Below are 18954 nucleotides of genomic sequence, written 5' to 3' on the forward strand. Positions count from 1 at the left end.
ATGGGAGAACCTTTGGCCGTGGTTATGGCTATCGCGTCCGCAACCCAATTGATAGATTTCACCACTGAATGGTTAGATTAGCTAAATTACTATTTCCCCTATATCGACAACGTGCCACAAGCCCTTCCTGACCTACGACTGGGGGCGGAGCTTGCATCATCGCAGAGCAAATGTCACAGGGTATACGGAACTAGTATTTAATGTTAATGGACAGATATGTAATTTTCAAATATTACCTATGTGTAGAAGGAAAAGGGATTAAACTAGGTGGTTACAATACACTGGAAAGGAGTAAAATGAAGATTAACCGAGATATATGAAGATGATGAATCTTCAAACCGCCATGAAGCCCTTTAGTTATATGCTTCATGGGGACAAAGAGAGAGGTTCGACTAACTAGGGGCAGCAAGCAAAGCATCGCTCTCATACAGCCTGGATGCATCAAGCCATAAAAGAATGAATCCTCTTCGCAATAGCATCGATATGCTCTTCATCCGTGCCACAGCAGCCCCCTACTACTTTCAGTCTAGGTAAAATATTCAAAAGCCCATTGAAATCTTCAACCCACACGGAAATATCACCCCGATCTAGCACCACCGAGTTGTCAAGCTCATCATGGCACTTGAGACTTGAATTCCCTCGAATTGAGCCGATCCTCGACATCACATCTTCAGGGACACCCTGTAATGCTATCCTAATATGACGCGGATGTGCACAGTTAACCCCGAAATATGTTGTGTATTTATCCGTCAGGTGATCGACTACTCGAATCGCGTCTTCGAGGGTTCTTCCTCCTCGTAGCCGTCCGTCTGTCTCGATACTAAACGAGACATGAATGGGGAGATTATACTCCCGCGCCACGCTCACTGCAGCGGTGGCCTCATCTAGATTCGTTATAGTCATGATACACAACATGTCTACACCTTCTTCATCGAAGGTTCGAATCTGGGCACCATAATACTCCCGTGCCTGAGAGAATGAAGGCGTGTCCACTGAATCCTTGTAGGCATCTTGAAGAGGTCCCATAGCCCCACTGATGACGATAGGGGTAGATGGATTCTCGTTCTTGTGTCTCAGGTCACGGAGGATCTTGACTGCTGTGCGGTTCAGATCAATGACCTGTTGGGCGGAGAGGCCAATCGTGGAAGACCATGCCGGAGAGCCGCGCCAAGTTCGAGTTTCGAGGACGATGCCAGTTGAATGGGCCAGTGCAATATTTATATAGCCCTGGTAGATGGACAGGATAGTTTTTCTGCCCTCTTCCGTATCTAGAAGAGGAAGAGTGGAGAATTCAGGGAGATCAATACTCTTTTTGTAAATGAGAGTTGTTTCGATTCCGCCTTCGGTGACGAAGAGCTTGGAGGAAGCCAATTGCGGGAGGATCTTCGACAGCGAACCCATTCTGTGGACTTGTTATTGCGAATTTTCGTGATTGATGGCAACATTTTGGATAGGAATGAGTATAATATAATAAGGTTGCCGGTGTGGTACATAGGTAGATGTTTCCATTGCCCCGGGGGTTGCAAGCCCCGGGTGTTGCGCTCCTGACCTCATTAGGTATCAAGGAGGAGCATGGCGCTGTGGGGCATGGGAACGAACGATGAAGTGGTTTAGGTAGTTTAGTCTTACTGGCCATGATTGCCAGCAAAAGATTACCCATGTACTTACCATTTACCCTGATATCATAGCTGAGGACTCGTGTGTCGGGGCGTCTCAACCCCGGGGGTGAACGCCACCGTTACACATAAAGCTTTTTATGGCATAACAGTCTATACATCTCCATATGACAGAAACCAGGGTACACGGCAAAGTATGGTACGGTCGATGAATATGCGTAACCCTATCTAACTAAAATGACACAACCACCTATTTCAACAATCTCCACGGTGTCTTCAGTTATTTAATTCGACGACCCAAGAAAACCCGTGTATTTCCTTACAGTCATTTCATGACCCAATTATGGAATAAGTGAAACATGTACTCAGATATAGTGTCAATTATTTTGAAAGAACCTCGCTTGATTTTGAGAATACTGTACAAAAGCAGAGGGCGAGCACGTGATTAATGACAATTTGCGCATTCATACTATCGCTCTTCCCCCAGTCACCCCACCCTTAGTTGATTGTCTGCATACTCAGCCTGACCATACGTCGTGGTCTGGGATATTTTCATCGAAGCAGACTTCCCTCACTTTGCGAAAACCGACTTTTGGTGCGTTATGAGGCCATGGTCGTCCATTCCCACTCGCAAACAATGCGAACATTGCCCCTTCGAAGACAAGCCAGTCTGGTGGTGCACTTGCCATCCAGGAAGATGGAAACGAAGCTATCCATGAAACGGAAGCTTTATCAACACTGTACCCCAGTTCGTAGTGTAGAGGCTCCGCTCGGATATGAAACGTCATATTATCGAGGTTGGATGTTGGAAGAGGTCTTTCATCATACTGTATACCACACATTAGCCCCTAGATTCTACCAATAAGCCATTTGTAACAATACCTTCGTTGTCTCGTTATTTAGAAAGGAGGTGTATATGCACATGCCTGTGCTATTTTTGCAACCTGTGAGTCCAATGTCCTGATGCTGCAGCTCACTGAGGTAGCAACTGATTCCAACTGTTTGGTCAGGCTCTAGAATCCCATCAAACGGTAGTATGTCCGCAGAGAATGTCATGTTGAGCGACCTTTGCTTTCGCAAGATAGCGGCAGGAACATCGCGATCGCTAAGGGAAAAGACATTCGCATCGAATACCACACCACCGGATGGGTTTTCGTGGTCCAGAATATATGTCTGCCAGTACGGGGTGCGCAACTGATACCAAGATGGGTCTAAGGCCGGTTTATCGAAGTTATCCTGGAAAGGCGCTAGTGCGTTATTGGACGAACCCAGTTTCTGGGGATCATTGATGAGGATCGGTTTCCCTTCGTTCAAAATGGGCCAACCATCCTTCCAAGCTACCGGGCAAAGGAAAGTCTCTCGGCCCAAAGGAGAAGTGCCGTTCACATTTCGCCGAGCAAGGAAAACCGCGTGCCAGTCTCCTTCTTCAGTATCGAACAGGGTTGCGTGACCGGTCGATTGGACGGTGAGGTTATTGTGGCCATACGCGCCATTGTATAACAGTGGGTTGTTTGGATTTGATTCCCATGGGCCCTCTGGGGAAGTTGAACGCGCGATGGTGGCCCGATGAAGTTCGTCAGTGCCCCCTGCATTAGAAGTAAGAGATAAATCCACCAAAGAAAGGAAACAAAGACTTACCCTCAGCAATCAGCAAGTAATACCAGTCGCTGAATTTGAACATCTTTGGTCCTTCTGGTCGAGCTGTGGCGTTGACTGGCATTGTCCCGTTCCAAAGTGAGCGATATTCGCCTATACATCGACCGTTGTCTATGTCCACTTCACACTGATAAATCCCCCAAATCTTATCGATGTTATTATTAGGTGACATCAGATTAAGGTATACCTTGTTCGTCACTGGATCTTGATAGAGCTGGGGGTCAATACCCCAGGGGTCGGACCAGATCGGGTCGCTCCAGTTCTGCAGGTCATCCGAAAATATCCAGAAAACCCGCGGCCACACTTTGGCCACAGGATCGTAAGTCCATCGCACCATGGAAGTGAGGTAGAACTTGCCATTGATGCGGCCAAGGGATGGTGCCCAGGCACCTGCAGCCGTCAGATTCCAATATTCTTCAGGACAAAACATATGGGTTCTTACCTGCAGATGTGGGAACACCGTACAGGTGTAGTTGCCCAGGCCGTGTTAGAGCGTGTGTATATAGCTCCCAGTTCACAAGATCAACAGATCGGTAAATTGGTAATCCTGGCCAATATTCGAATGATGAGGTGGCTATAAAATACTCATTGCCCACTCGAATAATGGATGGATCCGGGTTCCAGCCCGAAATGATCGGGTTATGAATGACAACGTCTCCTTTGGTGCAGAAAACGCTGGTCACGAGGACACTTAGTAGATATATAATTTTCATTACGCGTGATGTATTATCTCTCCATAATGCCGGCTACTTCAACCTTAAATATTTTTTATTCCTGTGATGGAGGTTATCCGGTACTTATCCCGAGTCCGAACGAGCCTTTACCGTACAAAGGGTGCTGCAAAGGGATTGCGGGGAAATACTCGGAGAGTCTTCCGTAGGGAGCTTCCATTCCGTACCCAGGTACATACCCATAGAACCTCTCATTTTAAATTTCCCCTCGGTGTAAGCCGTCTTACCCAAAGTTGGAAGCTATGATGGGTGAAGTGCCGGGGAAGCTATCCCACTGATCCTTACGATACTTGAGTTTTAGTGACAGGGGCCCTCTGCTTGCAAGATTACACTACAAAGCCTGTAGGTTGCGAGGACAAGCTAGGGGAAGAAATTAATTTACCCGGAGTAATAGTCGGGTGTTTCCCGCCCTGTCTATGCGTTGCTAGTTCTTTTCTGGAAGGACTGCCATAGTATATAATAATTATAAACATTGACTGAAGTTGAAGGTCCTCTCTGTGACCATCTCCTTCTTTGGGAGTTCATTCATCCCCTCATCCACCGACACCCCCACATCCGTCATGTTTTTACAACATTTGATCAATAGCAGCACTCAATTACACCTCTGCATGGTGTATCTTGCTATTCTGAGTTGTTATCCCATTACTACGGCAGCATCATACTTTGGCCATGATGCTGTGAGAACCTATCCTGTTCCATCTGGGGTAGAGACTATGGATGCATATTCCATTAAGGTCACGCCGCCCCAAAGCTCACCGCACTGGGTCCAGCCCTTCCAAGCAAGAGTGGCCCAAATTGACGAAATTTCGGGCAATTCGATCGAGCATAACACTTCTGTTGGGGTGTTTGATTTTAGTGGTCCAATTGAAATTGCCATTACCTACCACCATGCACCTATTCGCACCGGCGTTGTCCGACCATACTCCTACGGAATCCGTCCTCAAATTATCAACAACACGATCCAATTCTCGCTACAGCAGCCTTGCAACCTCGTGATTCAAATCAATGACAATATTTTTGATACCATACAGCTCTTTATGAATCCCATCGAAACCAACGTCACGCGTGCCAATGACCCTGACGTGTTGTACTTCGGGCCTGGTGTCAATAATGGGACCGCTAACATCACAAATGGGACCTTGTATGTTCCATCGGACAAGACGGTATATGTGGCTGGAGGAGGGTTGCTCGATGCCCAAGTAGTGTTTCAGAATGTCTCGAATTCAGCAATCAAAGGCCGAGGAATCTTGGCGGCGAAATCATCAGGAGCTGTGCTTATCGAATCTTCATCGAATATTACGGTGGAGGATGTCGTTATTCTCAATCCCAATGGTTACGCATTGACTGCGGGAATGAGCCAGGGAATCAATATCCTAGGTATCCGCGCCTTCTCCTCCAAAGGCAATGGAGATGGAATCGATCTCTTCTGCTGTCGTGATGCTTTGATAGATGGAATCTTCATGCGCAACTCCGATGACAATATCGCGCTCTACCAGCATCGTTGGGATTATTATGGGGACTCAAGCAACATAACTGTGCAGAACTCCGCACTGTGGGCCGACTATGCGCATCCTATCAATGTGGGGACGCATGGGAACACGCCGCATCCGGAAGTCATGGACGGCGTTACGATCCGAAATATCGACATTCTCAATCACCACGAGCCTCAACTTGGGTACCAAGGCTGTATTGCCATTAATGCAGGTGATGGAAATCTCATTCAAAATGTCCACATCGAAAACATTCGTGTGGAAAATTTTCAGCTCGGCCAATTGGTAAATTTCCGTGTCATGTACAACACAAAGTACAACACTTCCCCTGGTCGGGGAATTCGAAATGTGGTGGTCAAGGACCTCACTTACGAAGGTAACCATGCCAATCCTTCTTTGCTCCTCGGATACGATCGACAGCGACCGATCACAAATATCACCTTCGTGAATCTCCAAATCAACGGGAAGATCATTGACGATAATATGAAGAAGCCATCGTGGTACTCCGCCGCTGACTTTGTCCCACTGTTTGCGAATGAACACGTACACAATTTGAGCTTTGTTTCTAATTAATGGCTACCTGCATCATGTTAATACCTTCGCTACACTTCGGATGATATGGTTAGACTCAAAAATTATTGTCGACTGTGCTGGATTTTCCAAAGACTTCTGTAATAATAGCTAACGATAATAAATGGATACCACTATGGATGAGTCCGGTGGATTACCGGGGATGGATAGCGGAAAATTAAGTGTCAACTCAGATGGGGTAAATTACCATGGATTCCCCTTTGTCAAGTTCTTTATTTTCCAGACCTAAAAGCACAATATGTGCCAATTGGTGATAGAAAGTTCCCACGCTTAAGGCCTCTTCGCGGCGCTGTTGACTAGTGACCCCTGTAAGGAGTGAGGCCAATACATGCTCAAAACTTTGAAGGTAAGGAGAAAATCCTTTGTACTCGCCGATAAGGTAAAGATTTTCGCCCGGGTAGCTCGGACTCGACATAGGCCGGAGTAAATACGTAGAAATCATACCACCTCGTCCCTACGTCTGATTTTGAAGTGATTGCTTTCTGATAATCTTCTCTGGGTTTTATGCAGAAAAAGCTATTTGCGTATGTTGATTTAATTGATTCCCAGCAAGAGAAGTTGTCTCTTTTGAGGGCGAAGAACTTGCGCAGGGGAAGGGTATAAAATAAGAATAGAACCGGATCATAAGGAGAGGACACTAAAATTACATTAACTCTATGGTTGACAATGCTCGAAATCGAGCCATATAAGAGGGACCTTTGTCATTTTGGGTATTATCAGTGTATGTTCCGATGATCAGATCAATGGGAATTGTGGCTTGGAAGTACCATCGTCCTAGAAATCCTATTACATAGAGGACTGGGACCGGAGAGGACAGGTGCAGTAATTGTTCTACACGCGGAGAAGGCGGAGCATCTGCCAAGCCGGCAGCGGGAAGGCAGGGGCTATTATTTTTAAAAAGGAAAATGGGCTGCGAACGGAATACATGCTCCCACGTGAGGTGAAAATGGGGTGTTTACAAAGGTACGTTACTCTTGCTGGTAGTCACGACTCTATAAGAAAGGAAGGTATCACGAGTTCACAAGAATGCGGGATGTTTCCCAATAGATGACCACTGTTCTACTGACACTCTACTCCATCCACTCTTTCATTGCACTTCGAACCTTAACAAAGGTGGTGTAGTCGACCCTCGCACTTGGATGATTTGCGAGTAGGAAATCATTCTCTTATGCTTAGCCCTTGAGGCTGGTATTGTGGACTGCACTTTTTGTCCACAGCATACATAATTGAAAGTCAAATATTTTGTATACAGCTACAATGTAGGAAGAGGACGCTTGGATTGTAAAGTGGAGATCACGACAGGACGACATATTCAACATATATTTCTATAAAGCTATAGTTCACATGGAGGTTAGCGTGAGGTCTGAATGAGCAGCACAGGATTCTCCAAGCAGCTAAACAACTCGCGAAAGGGTCAAAGATATAACTCATTGGAAGAAACTGTGGAGAAATATTCAAATTGGTAATTTGCCGCTCTCGGAGAGGTATTATTGCGCTTGCTCTAATCCCGGACCTCAATGTATATTGGCTAACTAGTTGATTGAAGCAAGTTCGGCGACTGCATGTTGTATGTATCCTGCAACCCTTATCTTTGCTTCAGATAATAAGGTCACAGTACCTCCTATCTAAAAAGTCTGGCGACATTTGAAATACAATCACTGCGACCGCATTATTCTATAGGACCCCTAGATGGCCAACTATCGGGAGTATTGTGGCTGCCCTAGTGTACTCCTGTCTGTAGCTTCATACTTTTTTCTTTGTCGCCCTACATGTTCGACATTTCTTGCCCTTTGTGCTTGACTTGGTGGTGAGGCATTTTACTATTCACCTGCACCCTGAGCGCCACTTTCGTCATTCTTGGCGCGCTAGTGCCCACCCGTAAAGATTGGAAAGTCTGCCGAGTCCCAATGTGATGTATAATAAATATTATGTAAGCCGGCTTGTTCCTGAAAGCGGAATATTCCATATTGCTTGTTCAAGTTTAACCGTTTGCATCCACCAAAGTATTCCGTATGGCAAACAAGTGAATCCATGGCACCAGGAAGTTTGTGGACCCTCGGGGGAATTCGGCTGTTTACATATTGAAAACCACATCTAAGTACGTCATAACCCTACTATTATCCATGGATATCTACTACGCGAGATTAAAAAGGGGCGGGATTGAGATTTTGCAATTCTTGGCGTGGAGAGAAGGTCAAAGCCGAGGCTGAAAACCATAGGCACTACCAGGAAGTCACAGTAGTATATATCACGGATATATGTACCCCCTGGTTAAGCACTGGCCCTGGGATGGCCCCCAAGATACCCCAGAAACCATGACCGAACGACTGTTCCCCGGAAAACGTTGGTTGAATATGAATTGATCTACTATGTAAATGATAATACTAATATATTCTCATGTGACAGGAGATAGCGATACCGAGTCGGCCCCGATTACACGTGCTACTTACTCCCACGGCGAGGTCGGAAAGCCGGCTTGAAACAAAGGAAAGTGAACCAGAGTGCACCGGTCCGTGTACCTTATCCCGCGCCGCAATGGATTTGAGTGTTGTTGGTCCGGAGCTTGATCCAACCTGGGCAAACCTTGTCTAGCGCCGAAAAGTTTTCGACGTCATGTGGGGGCCAAGAGGTTTCCGACGTCATGTGGGGGCGAAACAACCTTGGCGGCTGATGGTATATCATAACAGTAGAACGTGAGTATGCATAATATGTATATGATTTTAAAGACAGGGGATTGAAATGAACCACATAGATTAAAGTGTGCGTAGAATTTAACAACGGACACACAGCCCTAGCCTGTACCTATACTGGACACTGAAAATCGTCAGGGTTTCCGAATTAGTCATCTGCAACCGGTCGTGTGGATCTGCCAAGTGCCACCGCCAAGGCCCACCCGTGAGTGCCCCAGCCATGTGCCCCATGTAACCCCGCCAAGTCTCCCGCCAAGTGCCAAGTACAAAGAGTCCCGCGTCTCTCCGCTTCGGGAACCACATTGCCTTCGGTGGACTTTCCAGTTTCGGGTACCAAGGTTGAGTATAAATCCGAAAATTCACGTTGCCCTAAAATTCGCTATGGACGTGCTTGCTATAAGACGGCCAATTCCTCTACCCCAAGTTCATCCCCGTTATCTCTCCATACTAGTTCTTCCCCGACTTTTCTTTACCCCCGCCTCCCCACACTGACGGTTCTTACTTTGTTTGCACCGTCAACATGTGGACGACCACCAGCGGCTTGAGTGGTCGGCCGCTCCGCCTGAGCATCACCATCGCCGCTGTTATGGGTTTCTCGCTCTTTGGCTACAACCAAGGCATGATGGCCGGCCTGCTCAACGGCGACGAGTTCGTAAACTCCTTCCCGATCATTAGAATGCCCGAACCTGCGACTGCAGGACAAGAACACTACATCAACGTCATCCGCGGTGCTATCACATCCTGCTACGAGCTGGGCTGTTTCTTCGGCGCCTTGTTCTCCATGTTCTTCGGCGACAAACTCGGTCGCACTACCCTGATCTTTATCGGTGCCAATGTCCTGATCGTCGGTGCCTTGATTACAACGGTGTGCTTTACTGGCAAATGGGAAGTCGGTCAGTTCGTCATCGGCCGTGTTGTATCAGGCATTGGAAATGGAATGAACACGGCCACGATCCCTGTGTGGCAATCAGAATGCTCCGGAGCTCACAACCGTGGCTTCCTGGTTTGTTTCGAAGGTGCGATGATTGCTGGTGGCACTTTTATTGCTTACTGGGTGGTCTTTGGTCTCTCGCATGCCGCCGATACTGTTCAGTGGCGATTCCCTATTGCGCTCCAGATCTTCTTTGCTCTGATTGTGGCCACCGGTGCCTTGTTGCTTCCAGATTCACCCTCATGGTTTGTGAGCAGAGGACATGACAAGGAGGCCTGCGAGGTTCTCGCGAAGCTCAATGGCACCACTCCCGATTCCGATAAAGTCCTTAACGACTTCAACTTCTTGAAGACGGACGTGGAATCATCCAAGAACTCCCAGTCAAGCTGGAAGGCGGTATTCACTTTCGGCAAGACCCAGGAATTCCAGCGTCTTCTTATTGGTTGCTCCGGCCAGTTCTTCCAGCAGTTCACCGGTTGTAACGCCGCTATCTACTACTCAACCCTACTTTTCCAGGAAAATCTGCACATGGACAAATACCTATCTCTCATCATGGGTGGTGTTTTTGCTACCGTTTACGCCCTTGCAACTATCCCATCCTTCTTCATGATTGAGAGAGTTGGCCGTCGCAACCTATACTTGATTGGTTTCCTTGGTCAGGGTCTCAGTTTCGTTATCACCTTTGCTTGCTTGATCAAGGAGAACGAGAACAACGCCAAGGGTGCCGCCGTTGGTATCTTCCTCTTTATCGTTTTCTTCGCATTCACTCTCCTACCGCTGCCCTGGATCTATCCCCCCGAGATCAACCCCCTCCGTACCCGTACTGTGGGTGCGGCTGCGTCGACTTGCACCAACTGGATCTGCAACTTCGCCGTTGTCATGTTCACGCCCCTTTTCGCTGGCCAGAGTCCATGGGGTGTTTATCTCTTCTTCGCACTTTTCAACTTCATTGGCTTGATATTCGGCTTCTTCTTCTATGTTGAAACTGCCGGCCGTGAGCTTGAGGAGATCGACATTATCTACGCCAAAGCCCATGTCGAAGGCAAGATGCCGTTCAGGGTTGCCGGCACCATGCCCAAGCTCAGTTTCGAGGAGATTGTCCAGCAGTCTCGCGAGCTGGGCTTGGATACCAACGATCATGCTGCACCTGAGAAGAACGAGCTCGGTCTCAGCAGTGACAGTGGCCAGGAGATCGAGGAGGTCCGCGAGAAATAGTGGCCTTCTCTACGTAGATATGCTATAGCTATATCTATGGTTGAAGGTGGTGATGATATTTGAAACTGGATGTTGTCTAATTTTTTTTTAACGTTCTGTTCATGTTAATGTTTTTTGATGTGGATATGTCAATATTCCCGTGATAGAACTGATGGCACTGCTTCCGGCGTGTATATATATCCAAGACAAGGAAGGGATGCTGTTTTATATTGAAATCTGTTATTCTACTCTTCTGCTTCTGGCACCCTGAACCTCTCTAGTAGAGCAACCAAACTTAGTGGCTTCATACTTGATTGCTGTAACCTTCCACGCTGGGTCTGTTGAGGTCAGGGATGAACTGTAAAGCCATCATACTTCCTTGGCGTTTAGGTGCAGGCCATTGGGGACGTCAACTTGCCATGCACACTACGCTCTATCTTTGGCTGAACTCTAGTAACAACATGCAATATGAAATATCTCCATCTCTCTAACCGGCACGCTTTCAGCTTACGCAGTATATATAGGGGTTAAGGAGTAGATTAACATGCACTGTAGTATTATCTAACTAACTAGTCAGCTTGAAATGAACCACACAGAATATATAACACGGCTTCCACGGGGCCTCGTGGAACATCAGTTCCATTTAAAAAAACCCAGTAATCTCTCAAATGGCGGCCAAAGAATGAAGTAAACTACGGTGCTAGGTCATATATGTTGTATTCCCCACACGTCTGAGAGATATATATCTTAGGCCGAACTAAAATTTTTGCACATGTTCCCGTTCCTCTAAGATTTCCAGAACCTCGCTATTTACACAAACACTACCGTGTACTTCTGGATCTTCCATTCCCCGTCAACTTCAACAAAAGAGATCTCAGCTCCCCAATTTCCCTCATGAAAGCGGCCGTCTTGGAATTGATATTCGGTCGACCCTTTCACCATTACATCGTTGGTCCCCTTGCCGAGCACATAAACCATCCTAGGCTTGTGATGTCGCCATTCGACATTATCCCATGATCTCTCAATCATTTCTTGGATTTCTGGTTTTGTGTCAGAAACTGTGATTGAGCAGATTCAGAGCTGATGAACTTACCTTCGCGGCCATTAGACGTTTTGCCATTCCTGAATATCTGAGCGGTGGTGGTGAAGCACCCAACCCAATCTTGCGCACACTCCCGCTTGTCAGAAGTTTCCGTGAGACGCTCCAGGACAAGACGAAGGTGTTTGGGGAAGAGCGCTTGATCGTACGAAAAGTCAAGGACAGCCATTTTTGAGGTTATGATGTGTGCGTGGAAAAGAAAAGGAAGCTGAGTGAGGATGTGTTCGAATTGTTGAGTTGGTATGCCTTCCCTTTAATGGCTTCACGATCCTGGGATTGAGATTCATTCGACATATGAAAATACGCGTGGGGTCTTGATCTATACTGTGGAGAAGAAAAGAGTGCTTCGTTGATTCGTTGATTATGTGGAGAATAAAAGCGAGCGTTTAGGTCTTGATTTGTTATGTGGAGAATACTGAGAAGATGAGAGAGGGGAAGAGAGATAAGGATAGATACTGCATCGAGGAAATGGTATCTCGATGTGCCCAGATGAGCCTAGCAAAAATATAGGAAGGTTACTAAGGAGACAGATACAGCTGGGACTTCGCGCCCAGGAATCCCAGTGCCTTCCACAATAGTATGATTGCCTTTAGTGGGGCGTTTGATGTATATGACACTACTTCTTACGAAAGAAGATGTAGATAATGATCTGCCATGACTCAGTATCAACGTGCTACATATTGTCGTACGACTTTACCACTTGGCTGTGTAAATTTCCGATGCAGTGCGTTCTTTTAATTATTTAAAACAGTTTAGGATGTCCTAAGCCTCTTCAATTCAAATGCACACTAATAAACCCCTAGGCGGAAATTCTGGATTCTAATATTACAGATATTGCCGTAGCACCACTAGATATTTATGATATGCTCGTTATGTAGATTGCAATGCTTGTCGACACTCATGACAAAGAGGGTAGACCTACTCGCTTATGATACAAATTATCGTAGAAGACGAAGGCGATTAACAAGACGATAGAGTTGCAAGAGAGTAAGAATAAAGAGATCCCAATAAGTTCCGCGAAAGATGGAGAAAGATGTCATGATTATTTTCCTCGATAGACTAGATACATGAAAGCTAGACAGGCTTGATAGGGAAAAAGCATATATGCCTACTAAGCTGCATAAAGAGGGCGCACGCGCATCACATCGAAATTTTAACAGCTAGCCCCGAGCCCAGGTGGCAACCCGCGCAAAGAGGGCGTCTCCATCATGGGGCCTTTTGACGCTTTGGAACATGTCATCAAGCTCCTCCTTGCTGAAACCCGAGGTGAATGCACCTGTGTCCGCATCCAGAATTTCCTTGGCCATATCGGCAACCAGTTCGGGATGCCCTTGGAATGTAAGGACATTCTGGGCCTCAGATAGAAGAATCTCATTTTCCGTTGCTAATGAAATGTACCCAGGAGCTGGAATAGTCACTACCCTTTTATGGAACTTGTGGATTGACTGTGTCATCGTTGTAAGTCTAAAGCCAAATGATAAAAATCACCATTCCTTCACTTACGATATGTTCCTTGTCTAGTCCAAAGAAGGATTTTCCTTCTGGTGTGATGGCAATATCCTGGACACCAACCTATGAAGTTTGCCATTAGCGTTGATTAGTTGTAATAAAACACCTTCATATCGTAGTACTCACAGCTTGCTCTGTTTTAACAGTCCCAATCTTCCCACCGAGTGCACGTGCAACTACTTGATGCCCCCAGCAAATTCCCAAAATCTTTGTCTTCGGATGGTCTTTGTTCGCTGCCTGGATAAATTCGAAAGTGGCTTCAACCCACGGTTCCACTTTCTCTTGGGTGAGATTGAAAGTTCCACCTGTCAAAATGATCAAATTATAGTCTTGGGCGTTTGGAAATGGGGTTCCTTCAATGGGATGGAAAAGGTCAATTGCTGCGCCAGGGAAGAGTTTCTCGATGGTGCGATACCATGAGTCAACAACATCCTGGACCCATTTCTCACCAGAGACATAGTTTCTGCATAGAGCAACTTTGAATTGAGTCATTTTGTTGATGGTGGTTTGCGACAGCAAGCAATAATAATATGGATTGTAAGTGCCTCACTGAGATATAACAAAATAGAAAAGCGGTTTTTATACTCCAATACTAATATACCATGGATAATTATTACGACATTACGAAATTAAACGAGGTAGATAAATGGGAGTAGGTTTCCAAAAATTGTGGAGTCGTAAATCGCCGTTGGAGAATAAATACCCCAAGGGACATTGTTGATTGGAGACGTAATGAAAGGAGAGACCAGTGGAAATATCACGCCTCTGATAAGCCTCGCGGAAACCCTTGCCGATAACTGGAGACATAGCCTATCTAGGGCCACCTCAACCTTGGAGGTAGTTACACCGATTTTCCGATTTTCCGGATGATTTGGCAATCCTCATACGAGGAGTTTGTTGCGAGATGAACTTTAGAAATCAGAACAAGCACCTTCATTATCAAGGCTCATATACAATTACTTGCTGTGGAAACTTGTACATCTATCTGGCACTCCGTTGTGAAGAGAGGCAACTTTGTAAAGCCCTATGATTTACGCCCACAAGTAGTTAGTTATAAAAATGTAATTATATAACCAGGGAGGGTCAGGAACTAAATCTATCAAAAACAAATAATACTATCAGGTTTGAACAAGTGCGATTTTCGCAAGCGTTCTAGGGATTCCGACTTCAAGGGTTTCGTTTATCAGACTCCTGAGGCTAGCTTAGGTCCTTGTCGCCTTTATTGCGTCCTCGCCTACATATGGAGGCAATGCATAATGAATAAAACATAACCAATTTCAACAGACATTGAACGAGAAATAAAAAGATGCCCATGTGCATTGAAATGGCCTCGAGAGATAAAGACGTGATAAGAGACACGTGATTGGTTCGGCGTTCAACCGGTTCCCCTCCTTGAGGTCAACGTTTGGTCAACGGTAAATGTAGATATATGCACATATGCATAGGATTGAAAGGGCGTACTTGGACACTTCCAAATAAAAACACATTACCACGGTCATAGTTTACGATGCCTCGTGGAAGACCCAAGGTTCTCGTGTCTCCATGCAGGTTCTGCAAAATGGAGTTCAAGCGAGTGGAACATTTGCAGCGACATGAGCGCATTCGTGGGTTTTATCTCTATCCCCAATTGTTCCTTGTTTGTTGCTTATAAAGATTAGATACTCAGGAAAAGCCATTTTCTTGTGACTGTGGAAAGAAATTTTATAGACGGTGATTCATTAATTCCTCGGGGGTAGATGTGTGCTCTTGTCTCACAATAACTGCCCAGGGACCTTCTCATGCGCCATCGTCGACTTGACCATCACGAATCTCCTGCGCAAAGATTCGATCTAAATCTCCATCAAAACAGCGCGACCATAACGGAAGAAAGGTAGACCATCCTATCAATCCCGTGAAATTCAAGCCCACTTACCAAATCGATAATTAGTATGACAATCGAAAATCTCGATCCCAACTCATCACCTGTGGAGATGGTCACAGTGGATTTTAGTCAAAACGACACGCCCACAACAGAAGAAAGGTAGACTATATATCGGCTACACGAGATTTCCGCTAACTCGTGAAATCAATAATCAGACTGGTCACACCCCTTGACACTTATCAATCTTCTCCGAGGCCACTTCCACCAACCACGGAACCAGTAGAGCAGTGCTCCGAGATTCAGGATGCTTCTGCCCAAGGATTACTGTTCGATCAACCACCTTATACTGGGCTCATGCCTCATGATCCAACATCTAGCTTTGATTTTAGCTCTACATACGAGTTTGAGATGCTCTGGAACAATAGCAACGACATTGCTGATTTTTTACCTGCATCGTTCTTTGACACCGACTTTTCATTATCTGATATCTGGCAGACAGATAATAATAGAGTCAATAACTCGATGGCACCGGCTTCTCACATTGAGGAAATCGGACAAGACTCGGTTCCCAGCAACACAGATGAAACTCCGTCTTTCATCTCACTTCCTTCTCGGTTGCCACCTTTAGAGCCAGACTCTCTTTCCTCGCGCGATGAGAGGCTACCCCACAATGAGTTAGACTCATTGGGAAGAGTTGACCCTGTTACCGACACGGAACCTCCGTTGCCATGGAACATTTCCGCACTTGCATATGACCGAATCTCTGCTAGTATTCGAACATACGACGACATTTTACCCACCGGCTTTATCATTCCTTCTAGGCATACCATTTCGCGATACATTTCGGGATATTTCCGAGCCTTCCATGAGCATTTTCCTCTCATCCATCCTCCTACTCTCAAAATCGACAATTTATCACCGGAGCTTCTTCTTGCGATGGTCGCGATGGGCGCATTTTCTCGGGTAGAGAAGAGGAAGGGATATAAGCTTTACTTGGCCGCCAAAGCGATCATCATGCATCACCTTGAACTGCGTACCCGGCTATCTCTCTCAGGTCTTGCGAGGGGCCCATCTAATCATCCGAGAAACAAGATCCCTGGATCGAATTCCACCAATATCAATGGCCGGGAAGAGTGTGATCCCGACCCTATTGGTACCAAAACTACCACTTCTCCATTAGGGCTACAAACACTACAATCACTCATCATTTTGATAGCAATGGCGATGTGGGCAGACAAGCCTGCCGTGCAAGATGCTTTGTCAATGGGAAGCCAGCTTGCGATGCTTACTCGAGAAGCCGGGTTGGGACAGCCAGATGAGATAGTTGGAAGATGCGCGTGGTCTGATTGGATACATCGGGAAGAACGCCGACGCACTCTTTTCGTATCTTATACCCTTCTGAACCTCTGCAGTATCTCCTTCGATGTGCCCCCTTTGATCTTGAACCAGGAAATCCGACTTTCACTTCCCCACTGTAACACAGAATGGGTGAACACATCTGCAGCCGAGTGGCAACACACGAGGGAAACATACGGCCACACTGAGCGAGGGTTCCAGGAAACTCTCACGGAGATGATGGCCGGAAAGGACGTCCATCACGAAGAGCCACTTTCTGCGCTTGGAAATTATGCCCTCATAAATGCCCTGATCCAAAGCATATACTTCGAGCGACAGAGTACAACCAGCCACACGATCCGGCTGGATATTGTGAAGAAATTCGAATCTGCTCTCCAGACATGGCAAAGGTCCTGGGAAGCAACGTTGGAAACTTCGCTTGACCCTGAGTCTCCTCGGGGACCTCTCGGATTCAATTCGGCTGCCTTGTTGAGACTTGCATATCTCCGTCTCAATGTCAACCTCGGCCCATGTCGCAACCTGTTGTCACAGGACCCACAGTCAATCGCTCTTATTTTCACAAAAAACTCACCCCCATTATTTACGCGCTCCTTGCACGTCGATCGGGCTGTTCTTCAATGTATACATGCGCTTAGTATTCCGATTCGTGTCGGCGTCGCCTTTGCCGCGTGTACACAGTCCGTGAATGGGAGTATCCAACATCCTCTTTGTACACTGGAATGTGCCATTCTACTCAGTCGGTGGCTGGGTATTGTTTCCGATGTGGTAGAAGCGTCGGGGCTGGAGTCCCTACGAGAAGACGAGCGAAAGCTGCTTGGGATGATTGCTACCCTCATAAGAGAAACGGATTGGGCAGATACGCTGGAGAGCAAGGAGGCGGATAGTTACTGTATTCGGCGAATGGCAGCGACGGTCGTGAGGTTATGGGCTGAGACATTCCAAGGTGTGCATATATTCGAAATTGTTCGAGTCATTGGGGAGACACTGTCTATCGTGGCAGAAATCCTTGAAAACAGGCTAGAGTCACAAGAGAAACATCTTATGTAGGATGAATTGAAAAGATATTATGACAAAATATGTACATTATATTGGTTCCAACCGGCTGTCAACATTTGACCATAATCCCGGGAAGCAGTAAACCCTCATGTATTTCACGAGCTATCATTTCCCAGTGATAATCAACCAAAGCCTACACATTGATTAAACAAAACTTCATGCGTACTTGTGGAACACCTTGGCAATTACCTGCCATTGACCGTCGATTTTGATGAGAGTGAGGAAGTCGGTGTAGTCGGCACCCGAGGCGTCACCTTCCATGTCGATGCGAACGACGGCGGTGGTTTGAGTGATAGCAAGCACATCGTTGCGGGTCTTGATGTTGGGGGCACTGCCATTGTCACGAATAAAGGCGAAGAGATTGCCAATGGGGCCAGCGAGCATATCGGGCTTAGGAGGGTTTATGAAGCCGTACATGACAGCGTCCTTGTGGAACGCTTGGGCAACAGTCTCGGAACTGCCAGAGCGCAAGCCCTCAGTATACTTGTTGGCTGTCTGGATCACGGCATCGAACTCGGTGGTAGGAACGGTCTTCACGTTGGTAGACATTTTCTAGACTTGGAGGTTAGTTAGGGAAAGGTGATTGTTCAAAGGTTACGGACCGCGGAAGGGGAACGTACGAACGATTTTGGGGAGTGGATAGATGCAATTGCAGGAAGAGGATTCAAGTGTTGCTGTTAGAATGAGATATCGCTATTGAACTAGGTTGACTTCAGATTTTATATTGCTAGAATAGCTAATTATTTCTCCAACTTTCAACAGCTGGCCGACTGGGAGATCAACCAGATATGGAGAATTTTTAGGGACCCTCTCGTTTCACTCCATTTGCACAGAGTTGGTTACATCTTTTTGCCTAGTACAACAGGTTCTTAACTAGTTACCCCTTTAGCTTACCTAGGGTAGACCGTTGAAATGTGCCCAGGTCAGTACCCGGGCCTCGAGATTATAGATCCAATTACGTCATTGACAGGCCCTGGACGCATGTCTATCATGAACTCTAAGGTTCGGAATATTAGTCTTTCCATACACCGAGATCCACATTATTCCCTCCAACCCTCTTGGCCTACCTCCACAATCGCGACCTCCAACTGCACTTTGCTTATCTGCAAAGTTTGTTCCATTGGCCACCTGAACCGAGATCTCAATACTAGTTCTCAACGCGTCAACCGAGTAG

The 18954-nt window shown here is 46.5% G+C and overlaps 9 protein-coding genes across 9 annotated transcripts; 4 read left to right on the plus strand and 5 right to left on the minus strand.

Annotated features, from left to right (window-relative positions):
* Positions 1 to 441: 441 nt before the first annotated feature.
* N7487_010523 (homocysteine S-methyltransferase family protein) lies at positions 442 to 1401 on the minus strand (the record flags this gene model as incomplete). The annotated part of the gene is made up of 1 exon (XM_056878253.1): positions 442 to 1401. One exon carries the CDS (start codon positions 1399 to 1401, stop codon positions 442 to 444), a length of 960 nt encoding a protein of 319 aa, XP_056726833.1.
* Positions 1402 to 2471: 1070 nt separating this feature from the next.
* Positions 2472 to 3985, minus strand: N7487_010524 (beta-xylosidase; the record flags this gene model as incomplete). The annotated part of the gene is made up of 3 exons (XM_056878254.1): positions 2472 to 3202; positions 3255 to 3662; positions 3715 to 3985. The coding sequence occupies 3 exons, from the start codon at positions 3983 to 3985 to the stop codon at positions 2472 to 2474; spliced, it is 1410 nt and encodes a 469-aa protein (XP_056726834.1).
* A 731-nt stretch (positions 3986 to 4716) lies between these two features.
* Positions 4717 to 6066, plus strand: N7487_010525 (putative endo-polygalacturonase; the record flags this gene model as incomplete). Its single annotated transcript, XM_056878255.1, has 1 exon — positions 4717 to 6066. The coding sequence occupies one exon, from the start codon at positions 4717 to 4719 to the stop codon at positions 6064 to 6066; it is 1350 nt and encodes a 449-aa protein (XP_056726835.1).
* A 3228-nt stretch (positions 6067 to 9294) lies between these two features.
* Positions 9295 to 10920, plus strand: mfsA (glucose-inactivated glycerol proton symporter STL1; the record flags this gene model as incomplete). The annotated part of the gene is made up of 1 exon (XM_056878256.1): positions 9295 to 10920. One exon carries the CDS (start codon positions 9295 to 9297, stop codon positions 10918 to 10920), a length of 1626 nt encoding a protein of 541 aa, XP_056726836.1.
* Positions 10921 to 11709: 789 nt separating this feature from the next.
* N7487_010527 (uncharacterized protein) lies at positions 11710 to 12167 on the minus strand (the record flags this gene model as incomplete). The annotated part of the gene is made up of 2 exons (XM_056878257.1): positions 11710 to 11939; positions 11993 to 12167. 2 exons carry the CDS (start codon positions 12165 to 12167, stop codon positions 11710 to 11712), a joined length of 405 nt encoding a protein of 134 aa, XP_056726837.1.
* A 991-nt stretch (positions 12168 to 13158) lies between these two features.
* On the minus strand, positions 13159 to 13999 carry N7487_010528 (type 1 glutamine amidotransferase; the record flags this gene model as incomplete). Its single annotated transcript, XM_056878258.1, has 3 exons — positions 13159 to 13443; positions 13502 to 13570; positions 13634 to 13999. The coding sequence occupies 3 exons, from the start codon at positions 13997 to 13999 to the stop codon at positions 13159 to 13161; spliced, it is 720 nt and encodes a 239-aa protein (XP_056726838.1).
* A 1015-nt stretch (positions 14000 to 15014) lies between these two features.
* On the plus strand, positions 15015 to 15243 carry N7487_010529 (uncharacterized protein; the record flags this gene model as incomplete). Its single annotated transcript, XM_056878259.1, has 2 exons — positions 15015 to 15143; positions 15166 to 15243. 2 exons carry the CDS (start codon positions 15015 to 15017, stop codon positions 15241 to 15243), a joined length of 207 nt encoding a protein of 68 aa, XP_056726839.1.
* A 192-nt stretch (positions 15244 to 15435) lies between these two features.
* On the plus strand, positions 15436 to 17771 carry N7487_010530 (uncharacterized protein; the record flags this gene model as incomplete). Its single annotated transcript, XM_056878260.1, has 2 exons — positions 15436 to 15527; positions 15584 to 17771. 2 exons carry the CDS (start codon positions 15436 to 15438, stop codon positions 17769 to 17771), a joined length of 2280 nt encoding a protein of 759 aa, XP_056726840.1.
* Positions 17772 to 17936: 165 nt separating this feature from the next.
* On the minus strand, positions 17937 to 18329 carry N7487_010531 (uncharacterized protein; the record flags this gene model as incomplete). Its single annotated transcript, XM_056878261.1, has 1 exon — positions 17937 to 18329. One exon carries the CDS (start codon positions 18327 to 18329, stop codon positions 17937 to 17939), a length of 393 nt encoding a protein of 130 aa, XP_056726841.1.
* Positions 18330 to 18954: the final 625 nt, after the last annotated feature.

This window comes from Penicillium crustosum (genome assembly GCF_028827405.1).
Source record: "Penicillium crustosum strain IBT 35664 chromosome Unknown utg000004l_segment0_segment0, whole genome shotgun sequence".
Taxonomy (NCBI): domain Eukaryota; kingdom Fungi; phylum Ascomycota; class Eurotiomycetes; order Eurotiales; family Aspergillaceae; genus Penicillium; species Penicillium crustosum.